This window comes from Maylandia zebra, linkage group LG4 (assembly GCF_041146795.1).
Source record: "Maylandia zebra isolate NMK-2024a linkage group LG4, Mzebra_GT3a, whole genome shotgun sequence".
NCBI classification, from domain to species: Eukaryota; Metazoa; Chordata; class Actinopteri; order Cichliformes; family Cichlidae; genus Maylandia; species Maylandia zebra.
This window is the reverse complement of record NC_135170.1, coordinates 2,188,961-2,205,549: the sequence shown is the minus strand read 5'-3', so window position 1 is coordinate 2,205,549 and position 16,589 is coordinate 2,188,961. Positions and strand designations below refer to the sequence as shown.

Here is a 16,589-nt window from a genome sequence, read left to right as displayed (position 1 = left end):
TTCCCCAGGAAGAATGATAAATGTTTTTTTATAAAAAATTTGTTAATACTTTTAGCTATTTTATATCCATAAATGTAAGTTTATTAATAAAACACCATATTTCTGCCTTTTTATAAGGATATGAATTGTACATACAATCAATTTCAGACTCAACCAACAAAAAGCCTCTCAGAACAATATTTATATGTAGATTTTTTTCGCCTCCTCATATCATCATTTTTTTACTCCTGGTTCTGTATGTTCATGTTCTGTTCTTTTGTAAACTTCATCTGTTTGTATGTTGTATACTCATTGTGTTTCAATAAAGTTCGATTTAAAAAAAGGTACGTTCTAAAGGAAGCTTCAGACGTCACTGATCACGTGACTCTGGCCAAACGAATCAAGCCTCGACACGGTGCTTCTGAAGCAGCGCGTTGATCTTTCTGACACACGCACCGGAGCGTCAGCTTCAAGCGGACCATCACTACGTCTCACATCTAAAGGTGTCAAGGTAACTTTGAACTGAGTTCAGTCAATCTGGAGTTTTTCCAAGTTTTCTGTTGCTCTCTGTGAGAGAAGAGCGTTAAAGGCGGGGCTCTCCAGAGTCCAGCAAAACAGGAAACCACAGCTGGGTGTGTGTAAGTGTGCAAACCAATAGAATGCATCGTGGTGGGGGGGGCATCACGGGCAAGAAAAAAATAAAATAATCGGTCGTACCCATGCTTCCCCGACGTCATGCCAGCGCATATTGGGAAATTCGTAGGCACCGATCGGTTTTCTATCAGCCATTTGCTGGGAGTAAGGGCGCCCTCCGTTTGCGAGGTGCGCCTGCTGCTGGCGGCACAGGGAGGAGAGGGCGGGGCGGCGGGGAGTCTCTGGCTGGCTGGAGCGGCATCTAATAACCAACTCGCAAAACAAAATAAAAACAACAAACAGATATTATGATACAGACTTATAATCTGCACCCATGTTTTTTCTACATTCTATAAAGTGAGCGCGAGAGCCCTCGGTGCGCCTGCGCGCTGCTGAAGTCAAAGTAAACTTTATTGTCATCTCCGCTACAGACAGTCCAGCATATAGAGAGACGAGACGACGAGGCTGCAGTTACAGCGGTGCAAGTAAACAAACAACAAATATAAGAAGAGTAAGAAAATAAATATAACTTTAGGACTCGGGGTAAAGGATCAATAACAATTTAAATTTATAATTTACAGTTTGATGATTTAAAGTCTCACACAACCCGTCAAAAGGGGCGGGGCCGGCTGCTTCCAAGTAGAGCACATTTCATTTATAATGATGTAAATCCAAGCCCATCATGGATTCACGATCTGAATCCTGGGTTGTGTGAAATCCCAGAAATCAACCTTAGACAAAGTGAATCTGTGAACTAAGGTGTAGGTCTGTTAGGTTAATTGTGCTGATCCTCGGGTTGGGGGATTTGTGTTTGTACTGGAGCGCAAAATTCAAACCAATGGAAGATGGACAACAAAAGTTCAAAGCCATCAGGTGCTCAGTTTATGTATTTATTTTTGGCCTGCATCAGTAAGAAATGCCAAATTATATACACAAAGTTACAGGAATCACCACTCCTGTTATTCATGATGATTTCAGTAACATCACATAATAACATGTAACATCCTGTAAGCACAGTCTGCCTGTGTCTTTTCTCTGCAAATGAACATTTTCAGCCAATATAGGTAATACATCAACATGGCTGCCGTGGCTAAGTTAGGAATATTTATAATGTCATTTCAAAACTTGCATATGATCTGCAATTTGTAGCAGATCTACTGACTGTCACAGCAGCTGGAGCAGTCTCAAATGCAGGTCAGTCCACTGCTGCCCCCTGTGGCCAAGTGCCATAGCTACTGCTGGATGAACTCGTGACACATCTGCACCTGTTTCTATGAACACATTGAGTCTGAGTGGCTGCACTTACACTGGTGCATTCAAACATATTGAAAGATGGCAGCAATGTGGATTGTCAAGACTCAAACCAACCGTTGAGCAAAGACAGCAGGATCACTTGTTTCTGTTTGTTATACAGCCAGATTTACTCGTGACACACATGTGCAGCTGCTTTATCACCTATTCTGAATTTGTTTCAAGCACAATACATTTGTTACACATGTTGGGATATTGTGTTTGTTTTAAATGTTATATACCTGTGTGGTATGTGACTTGTGTTGCCATGACGCCAGGTCTCTCTTGGAAATGAGATTTTTAATTTCAATGAGATTTTTTTTTACCTGGATAAATAAAGGACTAATTTGTAACTTTTAGTGTTTTCCGGTCTTCCAAAAGAAAAAAAACCTTCAACTACATGACATGCAGTTGTGTATTTGTTTTCACCTTATCATACACTTGAAGTTTTACAAATCCCCACTTCTTTAGTGAATATCATTTCAGTCTCAGACAACCTCGTTTCTCTTACAGAGGTTGAATGCACCTTCTGCGGATGGCGGTACCACACAGTGTGCGTGGACTTCCCCTGCACAGAAGGCAACTACAAATGCTGTGAATGCTAAATAAACAGAAACAAATGATCCCTGTTGTCTTTGCTTGATGATTGGTTTGAGTCTTGACAATCCACATTGCTGGCGTTGCATCTTTCAAAGCCAGCAATGGCAGGTATCAGTGCTCAAAGCTTTTGTGTTTGTTTCCAACAAGTTGCCCACCTCGGGAAACAAAAATGTGTTCTTTTACTTGTCAGATGAACATATGAGACACTTTGACTCTTCAGTGCAGTGTGGAGCCTAACAAAGATCTGTTTTGTGTCCCAGCTGATCAGCAGGAGGAGGAGAGTCTGACGGAGCAGCAGAGGAACATTTTCAGCTACTTGGACTCAGCTCAGCCACTACAGAGGAAACAATGAGCTCAACACAGAAGGTGACAGACAGAGCAGGACCATATGACCAAAGATATTTATCACCATATACATCTGAACATTTGCCATAACGATGTAGCTGACGATAGAATTGACAGCAGACAAAATACTTTACAGCTGCACAACTTTATTAAAAAGCCATCAATGTATTTTCACTGAAACAAGCAGCTGTTGTTTATGTGCATTAAAGTTATATAAAAATGTAACAGTGCAAATGCAAATTCCTCGCTGACAGTTTAACCAAAAGGCGTTTCCAGTGGAAACTGGCCGACACATCCTGAGCATAACCATGTATAACATCCACTAAACTTCAGAAGAGGTTATACAGTCGTGGCCAAAAGGTTTGAGAATTGCATAAATATTGGAACCTGGAGAAGTTGCTGCTTAAGTTTTTATAATAGCATTTTGCCTGCACTCCAGAATGTTATGAGGAGTGATCAGATGAACTGCATCGTCCTTCTTTGCCATGAAAACGAACTTAATCCCCAAAAAGCCTTACCACTGCATTTCATTGCTGTCATCAAAGGACCTGCTGAGACCATTTCAGTGATCGTCTTCTTAACTCAGGTGAGAATGTTGGCGAGCACGAGGCTGGAGATCATCATGGCTGTATCCCGATTCAGGTTCTGCAGCTTTAAAGTCCTCAAGGGCCGCGTACTCAAAGGCCGCTAAGGCCGAAGTGCGAGGCTCGTAGGCTCGTGAAATGGGACGTCTAGCCTCCGTCGCGCTGCCCAGGTTGCCTAGCAACCATGATACTAACAGCTGGAAACGTTTCATACAGCTTTGTTTGACAGAAATGAAGGAGAACATATTTAGTTCATTTGTTTCTACATGAGCTCTGTGTGATTAGCTGAGTATCTGAGGCTGAGACCACAGGACTGTGAAACATGATTGTTGGGCTTCATTTCTGTGCTGAACAGTCGTTTAAGATTAGCTGTAAATAACAATTAGCTGATGTTGTTCATGAGACTAAAGTCATCTCACTGTGGTAATGTAAATATAATATGGCCAATATTATAGTTATTATATTAATCACTTCACTCACAGACAAGTATCTGTGACAGTGTGTATACAGATGTGTTATACATAAGAGACAAATATTGTTCATTTAATATGTTGTCATTACTAAATTTGGCTCAATGCTTACATATATGTGTAAAAAGCAAATGTAGGAGCTGTGATAACTGTGTCTGATAGAATGAAGAGTAGACTGATATATGAAATATTCCTTTATTGGGTGAGAAAATCAGACCATGTCATAACTGCTGTAAGTCACACAGAATAGACATCAGAGCCTTAAACAGGCTGACGTCTGCTAAATGGGTCAAACTGGGCAGAAAGTCTACAAACACATAACATCCTTATAGAATATGATGTAACACTATAGATCAACTTAGCTCAGAATATATAAAGCATATAAACAGTTACAGCAATATGATGCAACAAACACAGCAGCTACTGATCCAAAATACTCAAAGCTTCATAGAACTGAAACCAACATTTATTTTAGCTCCATTCTGCTGCTGATACAGACTTTAGGTTTCTGAACATTAAACTTGTTGCTGCCTTTCATAGTGTGTAACTTGAAGGCCCTGAGTACTCTGAGTACTTTCTCCCACACTGGAAACACTGGGATGATCACATTATGTGAACATTACCTAATAAGACTGATTCAGCACAGACAGTTATGTTAAACTTTCCTAGCAGTCCTTCACAAACAGGGAACAGTCTGTCTATTCTCTCCATCTGTCAGCTGCTGCTGGCTCTTCCTCCTCCTCTTCCTCACACACTGCTGAGTTTGTCCTGGTGGATCATCAGGGGTGCAAAGCCTCACAGATGATGTGCAGCAGTGGGTCCCTCAGTCTGTCCTCACTCTGGACACTTGCAGGTGTCACACATGGAAATCAAATGTGTGATAAGCTGCAGGATTCAAACACAAGTGTAACTTATAAACACACGTTCATACTTTTATTCCACAATCAGAGAGAAAGAAACAGAGAGAGAGTGCAGGACAGACAGACAGGTGACAGTCTCAGGTGTACACACTGCTACACAACAGCACAGAGAAGCAGGATTTAGTGTTTGTGTTATTACGAGTGTAAACAAGAAGAGTTCCAGATGGTGCAGTGGACACTGTTAAGGTTCAAAATTGAGGAGGGAGAGTACAAACCACTCTTGGACCAAGAGCTTCTGGACCAAGAGTGGTTTGTACTCTCCCTCCTCAATTTTGAACCTTAACATTTGGGGGCTTCGTCCGGTGGTTGAGGAGGGAGAATTGGAGGTTTAGATGGAGAAATTTGGTGGTCTCTGAGGTGGTCTGACGGGCAGACATGAATTCCAGTGGTCGAAGTGAGTGGGCATAAGCCGGCTTATCCAAAAGGTAAGGCACTACCTGTTGAATTATTTCCAAAGTGTGCCAAATTGGATATGATAAAATTTAAGTCTACTCACTGAAGTTACTGGTGGATGTCTGTTTTGATTTTGATAAAAATTTCATGAGTTGAAGCAGTTAGAGTTCTGCTAAGAAGAAATGAAAGCAGTAAAGTCTGCTAAAGCAGTTTGAGTCTGCCAGGAAAAGTTTAAATACTGGGTTGAAGTCCCAAAGAAATTGAGTTAGAGTCTCAAGTAGTTTGGTAGGGAATTGGTTACTTTGTTGGTTAGAGTCCAAATTTGGTTATGAGAGTGGACCTGAGCGGTCATTTTGTGAGTTGGAGTCTCCATTGACCACTAGGTTGCACCTGCCTCAGTCATACACTTTGTTGGGTGTTGATTGTTGTTTCAAAGTATTATAAATTATTCTAGAACGGCAGTTCGAGTCTGCTAGGAAGCGCAGAGCCCGGAGGTTATGCTCCCTCCTTGTCGTGGACGCGCGACATTGACCTGTCGGCGAACAGGGTTAGTTCAGTTTGGCTTAACTGTGGGGTACAGGGCATCCTGGAATGAAGCTAGGAGTTAGAGTCTCCTTACCGTTTGGAACGGTACCTGCGCTTTTTTGGACAGGAGAAGTTGGACTTCGGGCGTGTAACTTTAACCTAATACTTCAGCGTAAGCCTTGGCTGGGAAATGCCAAAAATAGAGCTTCAGGCAAAGTTTGGGTTGGTTGACGCTTTTAAATTGTGTTAGGGACTTTAGAGATGAGGCCAGAAACAGTTAAAGTCTTGATACTGGTTAATTGGTCGCAAAAAACTCAGGGAGTTCATCCGCTGGGCGGTTATTTTAAATTTGTCGAAATTGGGTAGGCGCTAAAGCTGACAGATCTGACAGTGGTTGTAAATATAAGACGTCGTTGTAATATAGAATAAGAAAATTTGGTGTGAGAGATCTCTGTGTGTCGAGTCAGTAATGCACTGACTGCCTGCTGCTATTTTTAGATGTGTGTGTGTGAGTGTGAAAATGCAAGGCAAGGCAAGTTTATTTGTATAGCACAATTCAACAACAAGGTGATTCAAAGTGCTTTACAGAGACATTAGAAACAAGAACAAATAAAAAGCATGATTTAAAATTGATTAAAACAAGCAAATAAACTAACTAACTAATTAACAAACAAACAAACAAACAATCAAAACAGTATATAAAATCAAAACAGATAAAATCAGAACATGCTTACTAATGCAAATGAGTAAGCAGTGAACTGTTTAAGCCACAGTTGGTTTTACAAATACTGCTGCAAACATTGTTGAGTGTGTGTTTAAAATGCCATTTATGTTTATTAGAGGACTACTGGCTGTCTGCGTACAGAGTGTCTTCCCACACGTGTGTTCATTAAAATCATTGTTGGACCAAGATCCTCTGGACCATGAGTGGTTTGTACTCTCCCTCCTCAATTTTGAACCTTAACATTTGCATCTGCGTCATTCCACAACACATGTGTGACTGCTGTGATTAAAGCATCTTTCTTTCAGCTTAACGAGTGAACCGTCAGCTCGTTCAAACACACGTTAAAGTCCGTTTGGCTCGACACCACCGAACAGAGGCAGCAATATAACACAGCTAACATTAACAGTGCAGTGAATCCTGCTTGTGCCGTGATGTTCAGGACTGCAAACCGAGCAGCATCACTGACTTTCAGCTTGTTGTGTTTGTGGATATATGACTGACTTTAATTATCCACAAAATCATCACATTCTCTGTCAGATTAAGGTCGACTATTGAACGGCGTATATTTAAAAGGCTTTAAAACCAAGTTAACGCTGAAAGTACAAACATCACTAATGTCACATAACTCTGCCGACAAGGCATAGCTATGGCTATGAAATGCTCTTTGTGTATCACTTCTTCATTATGAAAGATGTCATTAATGCACTAGTAATGTCTCATCTGGAGTATTGTTCAATCATTTGGTCAGCAGCTAATAAGACAGATCTTAACAGACTTCAGTTAGTCCAGAATAAGGCGTCCAGATTAGTGTGAAGATGTTCATACTATACTAATATTGATAAAATGCATAATAACCTTTCTTGGCTTCCTGTACAGGCTAAAATATTCTATGGCTTACTTGTAGTTCTAAAGAAAGCAATTCTGTTAAACACACCACATTTATTCTGCTCAGCTGCAGTATCCAGATGAAATACATCATCATATTACACAGTTTTCAACAAGCTGCAATTTAGTAAATGCTCGAGTTAAAAGTAACGTTTTGTAAAACTGTTACATTTAGAGCAACTTTTAAGTGGAATAAGTTGCCTTAAAAAATTAGAGAATTATTCAAAACTTCAATGAACACTTAAAAGCCGATTTACAGAGCTTTTAGTTGTTGTAAATATTGTAAGACATGATTTGTTTTTGAAATTTGTGTAATGTGCCTCAATGTTATTGATATTATTATTATTGATTGCTTATATTTGAACAATTGTGAAACCTCACTGTGGATGTAAGAGTGCAATTATGTGGATATCTTGAATCCACTTTATTGTGTAATATTTTATGTGAGTATTTGACGGAAGACGAGCAACATCTGTTGTGGAAGCTAACGGGGTTCCTTTAGAATAAACAAACATAGGATTTATTATCACTGAATAATTCTGTATAAATCTATACAAATTATAGTAATATGTAATAGGAAACAACAAAATAATCTAAATTATAAAATAATGTGTGTGTGTGTGTGTGTGTGTGTGTGTGTGTGTGTGTGTGTGTGTGTGTGTGTGTGTGTGTGTGTGTGTGCATGATTTTAGTGTTTGAACAGTCATGAATTATCTTTAACAGCAGGTTGGATGTAATGTGTTAGAACTACCAGCAGGTGGGGATAAGAGACCTTTAAGGTGTTTGGTGCCACGCTCCACCTTCAGGTTTAAAACTAGTGTTAATGGAGTTTGAAGGCTGAGTTTGTTCCACGACTGCATTTCACTCACTGCCTCTGTTTGTATCTCTGTCACTGCAGGACCAACATGGAGCCAGAAGTCAGCGCTCTCAGGAGGCCGACAAACCTCACAGAAGAAAGGGAGAGAAAAAACACACCTGTGACGAGTGTGGGAAGGGTTTTACTGTGAGGGCTAAACTAAAACAGCATCAGGTCATCCACACTGGAGAGAGACCGTTCAGCTGTGAACAGTGTGGAAAGTCTTTTTCCTGGATGCGTTCCCTAAAAACACACCAACTCATCCACAGTGGAGTTAAAGCGTACAGCTGTGATCAGTGTGGCAGAGCTTTTACTCACAGTAGCAACTTACAGAGTCATCTAGGTACCCACTCTGGAATTAAGGCATACAGCTGTGACGAGTGTGGGAAGGGTTTTACTGAGAAGGCTAAACTAAAACAGCATCAGGTCATCCACACTGGAGAGAGACCGTTCAGCTGTGACTTGTGTGGAAAGTCTTTTTCCAGGAAGGGTTACCTAAAAAAACACCAACTCATCCACAGTGGAGTTAAAGCGTACAGCTGTGATCAGTGTGGCAGAGCATTTACTCAAAGTAGCAGCTTACAGAAGCATCTAGTTACCCACTCTGGAATTAAGGCATACAGCTGTGACATCTGTGGAAAAACTTTCAGCCTGAGAGAGAGCCGAAATAAACACCTACGCATTCACACCAGACATGATGTGTACTGCTGTGAACAGTGTGGCAAATACTTTACAACAGACGCACAGTTACAACGACACATGTTTACCCACACTGAGGAGAGACCTTATCAATGTGACCTGTGTGAGAAGACTTTTAAATCTCCACATGACCTGAGACAACACCAACAGATCCACACCAGAAAGAGACTCTACAAGTGCAGCTACTGTGAGGTATGTATTTATATTGTTATCTTGTCATTTTAGCCTGACTGTTTGGAACAACTCTGCTCATTAAACTGTGTTAGCATGTTAGCAATTCTACTGCATGGAAAAGCAGCTCTGAGTGATTATTCAGATTTTCCTTTCAGTTATGATTTTAGTATTACTGTAGTATTATGGTGGTAGTATTGTAGTTATTGCAGCCCAGTAAACTGAGTGTGTTAACTGAAACAGTCAAATGTAGTTGGACGTCTGCAGAGATGCTCTTTATTTCAGGCGACGTTCAGGATACAAATGTTGAAGGACTGACTTACACTGTCTTTGTGTCTTTGTTTAGAAGCAGAGCGACACAGATGGATCCAGTTCTCAACCCTGTCATCACTGTGGTGGTGGGAAAGACTTTCTTTGTGACCTCTGTGGAAAAACCTTCAGTCAGCAAAATACCCTAAAAGTACATCAACATAGACACACTGGAGACAAACTGAAATACTGCAAAGAATGTGGGAGAAGCTTCACCACATCAAGTGATTTAAAACGACATGAACTGATTCACAGTGGGGTTAAAAAGCACCTCTGTGATCAGTGTGGGTCATCCTTCACCACTGAAGGTGAACTTAAAAGACACAAACGAGTCCACACAGGAGAGAAACCACACAAGTGCAGACACTGTGAGAGAAGCTTCTCACATTCACATGGTCGTAACAGGCATGAACGTACGCACATGGAAGGAAACTACAGCTGTGACCAGTGTGACAAGAGCTTCAGGAATCTCAGTTCATACTCTGCACACAAACGATCCCACGTTACTAATAAACTGTTTCACTGTTACCAATGTGCCCAAACATTCACCTCATTGTCTGCTCTGTGCAAACATCAGCGCGATCACTCAGGGCTGAAATCACTCCCATCACTGGATCACAGTGAATCTGAAGACACAGAAAGATCCTCTGGTTTCTGTGTCAGACTCAAAAAGCTTGAGATCAGGCTCCACAGAGTTCAGATAGAATCATTTAAACTTGTGTTGAACTGAACTGGTTGCTGGGCTGAACTTCTACATAATACAGATCTACATGGGATCTTCTTTTCTGTTGTTTTACTGAGTCAGTTTTGTCCTTTTTTCTCTGTCCTGGTTTTGCTCGTCTGTAAATGATTGAAACTCAGTCAAATAGTTCATTGTTCTCCAGCAAAACGTTTTGGAAACTCATGTTTAACCTTTGAAACTCTGACATGTTTTAGCACACAAGGCTTCATCGGGGAGTTCACTCATGATTGGACCATGAGAACAAAGGTTTTTAGTTCTTTCAAAGAGAGTCTTGGAGATGTTTGATGTTTCTGTTTTTCTGAAACCACCTGAAAGAAAAACTATTTTTCTTGCTTTATGTAGTGTGGAAGTTTTTAATGTTTCTTCATCTGTGATGTTCTTGAATGTGTTCACGTGAAGATGGTACAAATAAACTGTCCTTTCAGCTTTAGCTCCTAATTTATTCATTATTTATGGATGTGGCACAGCAGCCGTCTCTTGATTAACACATGGAGGGCTCGGGATCTGATGGTGTCGTCTCCCTAATTTGCCCACTCAGTAAATCTCACTCATGGCCAAGAAATTGAAATAAACCTTGTTTCCCTGCTGGATAGTGATCCACTGTAACTCTGCTCCTCCTTCCTGTTTAGGATTTCTGTGGCTGAAGTAAAATTCCCTCCATCCATCACTTATCCCAGCTAACCCAAAGTGAAATAAAGTTTTGCTGGTCTTAAAAAAGCATTACAATAATGGGCATTACCAATGCAAACTGAATGATACAGAAGATGAAAGAAGAGACTTTGATCAGTTAATAAAGCTCATGATCTGGATTCATTGTGGCTGCTACACAGATACTTCTGGGTCACTTCTCTCAGTTAGGAACCTTCCTCACCAAACTGACTGTTGGACCACACCCCTGGTTTCATGAGAAATTGTTTCAGCCATGATTTCTCTTCCTGTATTTCAGAGTAAAGACTGAAGTGACAAATGGAAGCATGTTTAAAAACACAATGTGAGAGAGACGTTGAGGTCCTTAGAAGTTACCCTGGGTTTTTCTGTCACCCTGCTAGATGTTACACACCTTGTTATTGGACTGATTTCTACTGCTGGACTACTCCTGCGGAGAGTAACAATACTCTTACTAATTAGCTCCCTTTCACACCTTTGGGGATATTTATTTTTGTGTTTGCAGCGCTGTGAGCCAGAACAGCGAGAGAAAAATCTGCAGCAGCGACGAGCCGAATGCTTACGTGAATCGCAGCAGCTGCTCATGTGCTACGCTGAATTAGAGGATATCTTTGCTCTGGATTTCTATTTCTACTTTTTTATTTCTATATGATTCTTCTTGCATCTAAACAAAGATGATTCAATTTGCTAAATGTTGATGGCTCTTCGTGCTCAGGTGTAAATGAGACGTAATATTTGCTCTTGGTTTGGTTCTCCTGTACAGAACCTTGCAGTACAACAGAAACCTAAAAACATTATTTGTAGTTGTTATTCTTAGTTGTTCTGCTGCCTAAATACCACAGGGTCTGATTATGAAGTTATTGAGCTGCACATACTTTACGACCTGCTTAAGTTCGAGGTCACAGCGTCTGTAGAGCAGCTGGAACATAATGAAGTCTACAAGGTTAAAGTTTTCTCTTCAGTTATTGTTCTTTCTGCTGCTTGGTTTGATGGATCTGAGAGCTTTTGTTTTTATTATTGTTATTATAATTATCATGAATATTTTACTCTCTAGAAGCTTTAAAATAGTGTTTGTGTTTGAAAAAATTGATTTAAGAATTGAACAGAAACATCTGTCCTTCTGAAAATGGCCCAAAGGCACGGAGACAAAGTCAAAGGATGCAACCTGTAACTTTCTCTTCCTTCATGTCAGGACCATCATCCATGATTTATATAAAATGCATATAGCAACAGTAGCACTTTAGTTTGGACTTTATGATTTCTGTAACTGGAAAATATTATTTTGTTTAAAGACAGAAGTGACCGCATAGTTGCAACATCAAAGGGAAATATTAATTAATTAGCATCAAGTATATTTGTTGCTTAAGCGTTTGCACTATAACTTAAGTAGGATTATAACTTTTAAGGAAGGAAAGATTTCAGATATTTAGTTCACTGTTTCAGTTATTTTATATGAAATTAAAACATTTACGTTGGTCAAATATGATGCTCTAAATCAAATAAAAGTTTGAAAATAAATGATGTATTTTTAAATGCTGCAACAAATGTTCACAAAAAGTAACTATAATTAAAACCAGTTAAACAAAATCAAATGTTTGAATCATGCTTAACCAAATGCCAGGCTGCAGAGCTGAACCTAAAGTATATGTAGAAAGATTTCAACATCTGAGCAGTTTTTAATGTTTTTATCACATATAAATGTCACAGCAGTGGGTCCTGGCCCAATGCTTTGTGTTTTTGCTTTTCTTTGACTCTTGTTTTTCTTGCTTTTTGTTCTTCTTATTTATCAGGCTCTCAGTAATCTTAGTTCTCCCTCCCTCAGTGTTCATTTCAGCCTGTGTTTAGTTTCTGTTCCCGTGTCCCACGTTTCATCGTTTCATGTCGAGTCAGCCCTGTCTCTCTGTTTCCTGTGTCTCCCCAGTCAGCCCCGCCTCCCTCGGGCACTCATGTGTGATACAGAGTAATAAACCTGACTACATTTGCTACACTCTCTTTATTACCTGTGACTTTAAAATTCATACACTAATTATGTCTGCCCATCTCTCTAATGTGAAGGTCATAGGTCAACATCCCAGTGACATAAGAATAATCCCAAAGGGGCAAAGGCAGCGGTTAATTTAGCATAATTAGCATTAAGGGTACAGCAAGGATATACTTTTACTTATTGTGGCAGGGGTGTGGTCTCTGGCCTGCTGCAGTGGAGGCTGGTGGCGGGACGTTGGACGGCACAGGTGAGGGTGATGGAGCTCATGACTCTCCCCTTTATAGTGACGGAGGAGACTGGCGTGGGGGAAGCGTGTAGTGGAGGAAGCCGAGGAGAGAGCTGGTTTCTGGCTACAAAGACGGCGTCAAACCAGAAAAGATTGCTCGTGGTCCAATAATGTGTCAATCACCTGTGAATCAAACTGTGTGTGGGTCAGTTTATGTCACAGTGTTGTTTAGTATATCTTCACTTGTCTCACTCTCCTTCTGTTCTGTCCATCAGGACGATCCTCAGCGCTTACACAGATCCTCCATCGATGTTTTGGATCCAATCAGTGATCAGTTCTACGAGGAGGCCTGGATGTTCACCAGCGCTCGCTACACCTCCATCTACCCGAAGGTGAGTGTACTCCTTTGTACTCAGATTAACATTTTATTTCTTAAAATACATTTTCATATATGAGCTTTCTATTATTTCATGGGCCATTTAATCAATATTAAAATTACAAGCATATCAACAAAGGTGAAGCTGGTTTGTTCCACTTGCTGTCACACAGTCATGGAGGAATACATCCATCCATCCATCCATCCATCCATCCATCTTCATCCGCTTTATCCGAGGCCGGGTCGCGGGGGCAGCAGCCTAAGCAAAGAGGCCCAGACCTCCCTCTCCCCAGCCACCTCCTCCAGCTTGGAGATATAATCTCTCCAGCGTGTCCTGGGTCTGCCCCGGGGCCTCCTCCCGGTGGGACATGCCTGGAACACCTCACCCAGGAGGCGCCCAGGGGGCATCCTTGTCAGAGGCCCGAACCACCTCAGCTGGCTCCTTTCGATGTGGAGCAGCAGATGCTCTACTCTGAGCCCCTCCCGGATGGCCGAACTTCTCACCCTATCTCTAATGGAGGAATACAATAAATACATAATCAGTCATAGATCCTGAACAATGACATTAAAAGAAAGTCTGTGGCTCTAAAGACTAAACAGTATAAAGACATGCTCCAAGCTGCTGTTTCTCTCCTAAATGGCCTGCATTTGTATAGCGCTTTTCTAGTCCATAGGACCCCAAAGCGCTTTACACTACATTCAGTCATCCACCCATTCACACACACATTCACACACACATTCATACACTGGCGATAGCAAGCTACATTGTAGCCACAGCTGCCCTGGGGCACACTGACAGAGGCGAGGCTGCCGGACACAGGCGCCACCGGGACCTCTCTCCTACTCCTCTAGGTTTTCCACTGTCGGCCATCCAGCGATGCTGGAGGGCTACCTGGCCAATGCTGGCCTACACAAAGAGGTCCCGGCTCGGAGGAGCTGAAGAAGATCCTTGCCTTCCTCATCAGTTTCCTCTTCAGTTCCTATCCCAACAAAACCTTCTTGCACCTATTAGCTCCAAAGAGGCTATGGTGCCCGTGGAGGTCTGGACCTGAGGCCTGTGCTCATCACGTGGATAGAAAACACTCTGACACCATTCTGGAGGTCTGATGGGACTCTGACCAAAACACAGATGAAATAAAACTTGTGGCTGGAGCTTTTAAAATTACTTTTTCACCTCATAGATTAATGCTCATGATTGCATGTTAGCAAGACAGCATCTCCCCAAGGTGAAACTCTCAGGAGACATTTACTCTTAAACTGTAATCTGGTTGAGACTACTTGAGGAGATCTTAGTAGCGAGTATGTGGATTTAGTCTCTTCACCAACAGCAGACAGACCCATGCCAAGAAAGCAGACATGTTCTCAAAGAAAGCCGAGAGCAGAGATTGGAAAAAGCTAAAAAGAAAAAGCTGCAGCTTCAGACGACTATCTGCCTGTAAGGCTGAAAAAGTCCAGTTACGCTCTATTTTGGAAAAGCTCCCAGTTTTGGTGACCTGGACTTTTATTTGCCCTCTTCTGCTACAGATGTTGACTGTGACCTCAGAGGCCAACTGGACCACACAGCTGCAGCAGGAGTGAGGGAGAGGAGTCTTCATCCAGCTTCAAAGAAAACATCCAGGTAAAGTGACGTGGATCAGCGGATAAAGCCGTCTCCACTTTCAAAGGAGATCCTCTGAGAGAGAGACTCTGAGCCGTTTTAGCCTCAAATTATAGGACTTTATAGTACAGCAACACTTTTAAAGGACAAAAATAACATAAACTGTGACTGTAATACAAACAAAGTATTGCATGTGTTTTTAAAAGTGTTCCTCCGATGGGCAGGATATCACTATTAGACTGTCCCACCAGCCAACTTCAACAAGAGACCACAGCAGCATTCAGTGATCAGCACAGATGTTCCTCTAACACTCAGCATCTGATCCCTGTTGGTCTGTGTGCTTCTGCTTTTGCTCAGTTAGAAACCCTGCAGCAACCCGACCCAAAACTGTGTCTTCTTGTTGGCCTCAACGTTGAAGTGTCAAACGTCCAACATCTGGAAAGGAAACCACGCCAGTGTACTGTGATGTTTCACCAACATGTGGCAGACGCTGGTCCTGCCTTTCATGCTGACATCAGCAGAGAGCCCCGCCTACCTCAAAGCCTCCCCTGTCATGTATTGATCAGGATGATTATGAAGATGAGCGAGTGCAAATAAGACTGTAAAAGTCCACGAGCAGAATGTTTGGATGCTTTCTAATGATTCATGAATATCATGAGAGTGTTTGTGTGTTTTGTCTTTTCTTTGCTGACGTTTCTTACTAACAAAGACAATTTACGCTCTGTGTGTGTTTTCATCCTTACCAGCCACACTCTGACTGCAATGAAGGAAACAAAGTGTAGAAATCGTCGACTCAGTGACTTCATAAAATATTGAAGTGGTTCAGGTAGAGCCAGTTTTTAAATGACCATGAACACTGAGCGTATTGTATCTGTACAGCATGTTTTTCTATTAGACAGATTTGTAACAGAGGCCTTGCTCTCAGTAAGTTTGAAATCCTTGTCTGATTTATTTTGTAATCTCTGATCTTTGTGTATCCTGCTCAGTTTGCATGCTGCCTGTAGGAGTTTCTGTCTTTGTATTTGAAGAGAATTCATTGAATATACTCAGCTGCTTCCCTTTGGTGCCTCACACATCACTGAAGTTTTTCAGTGTCCAGTTATTTGTTTTTAATAGCTGTTTGAATTCTCTGTATGTTTGACCCTGTAGACTGTTTAATGGACTGCTCGTCTTCCTGTTTGTAACCACTGCCTGTTTAGGACTAAAGATTTGGATTTTTGACTTTAACACAGCCTCTGCGTGTCGTCCCTTTGTGTCCTCGTCCTCTGTGAATGTGTCACAGATGTTTCCATGATAATAACACAGCTTTCCCACAGTGGCTTGCAGCAGCATTTATTCACAGCACATTTGAGAAAGGTTCAGATTAACTCGATGAGTTTATATTCAGAATGATTCTGACAGTGGGCCACTGTGAATTGTGATCTTTCATCAGGTCAATGTTTAAGTTCAGTATTTCAAAGCAGGAGCTATGAACAGTCATCGTGTTGGCATTATTGATTGCAGTTATGTTGATTGCAGTTATTTACATCAGACTTCTTCTCTGAGATAAGAGCACCATTTCTGGGAAAGATGACAGTATTTCCAGGCTGGATGCTGTTTGCAGGGAGAACTGAAT

The 16,589-nt window shown here is 41.4% G+C and overlaps 1 protein-coding gene across 5 annotated transcripts; it reads left to right on the top strand.

The window, feature by feature from the left end:
• The first annotated feature begins 268 nt into the window (after positions 1 to 268).
• On the top strand, positions 269 to 16,206 carry LOC112431177 (phospholipase D1-like). Of its 5 annotated transcripts, XM_076882855.1 has the most exons (5): positions 2,276 to 2,868; positions 13,277 to 13,393; positions 14,230 to 14,478; positions 14,902 to 14,995; positions 15,332 to 16,206. In XM_076882855.1, the coding sequence occupies exons 1-4, from the start codon at positions 2,851 to 2,853 to the stop codon at positions 14,953 to 14,955; spliced, it is 438 nt and encodes a 145-aa protein (XP_076738970.1). In that variant the 5' UTR covers positions 2,276 to 2,850; the 3' UTR covers positions 14,956 to 14,995; positions 15,332 to 16,206. The 5 variants fall into 5 exon arrangements, 3 of the variants coding, with proteins under 3 accessions (XP_076738968.1, XP_076738970.1, XP_076738969.1); XM_076882853.1 differs by lacking the exons at positions 13,277 to 13,393; positions 14,230 to 14,478; positions 14,902 to 14,995; positions 15,332 to 16,206 and adding exons at positions 269 to 490; positions 8,247 to 9,095; positions 9,421 to 10,555 and having other exon boundaries at positions 2,763 to 2,868; XM_076882854.1 differs by lacking the exons at positions 13,277 to 13,393; positions 14,230 to 14,478; positions 14,902 to 14,995; positions 15,332 to 16,206 and adding exons at positions 8,247 to 9,095; positions 9,421 to 10,555 and having other exon boundaries at positions 2,276 to 2,610; positions 2,763 to 2,868.
• The last annotated feature ends 383 nt before the right edge of the window (positions 16,207 to 16,589 follow it).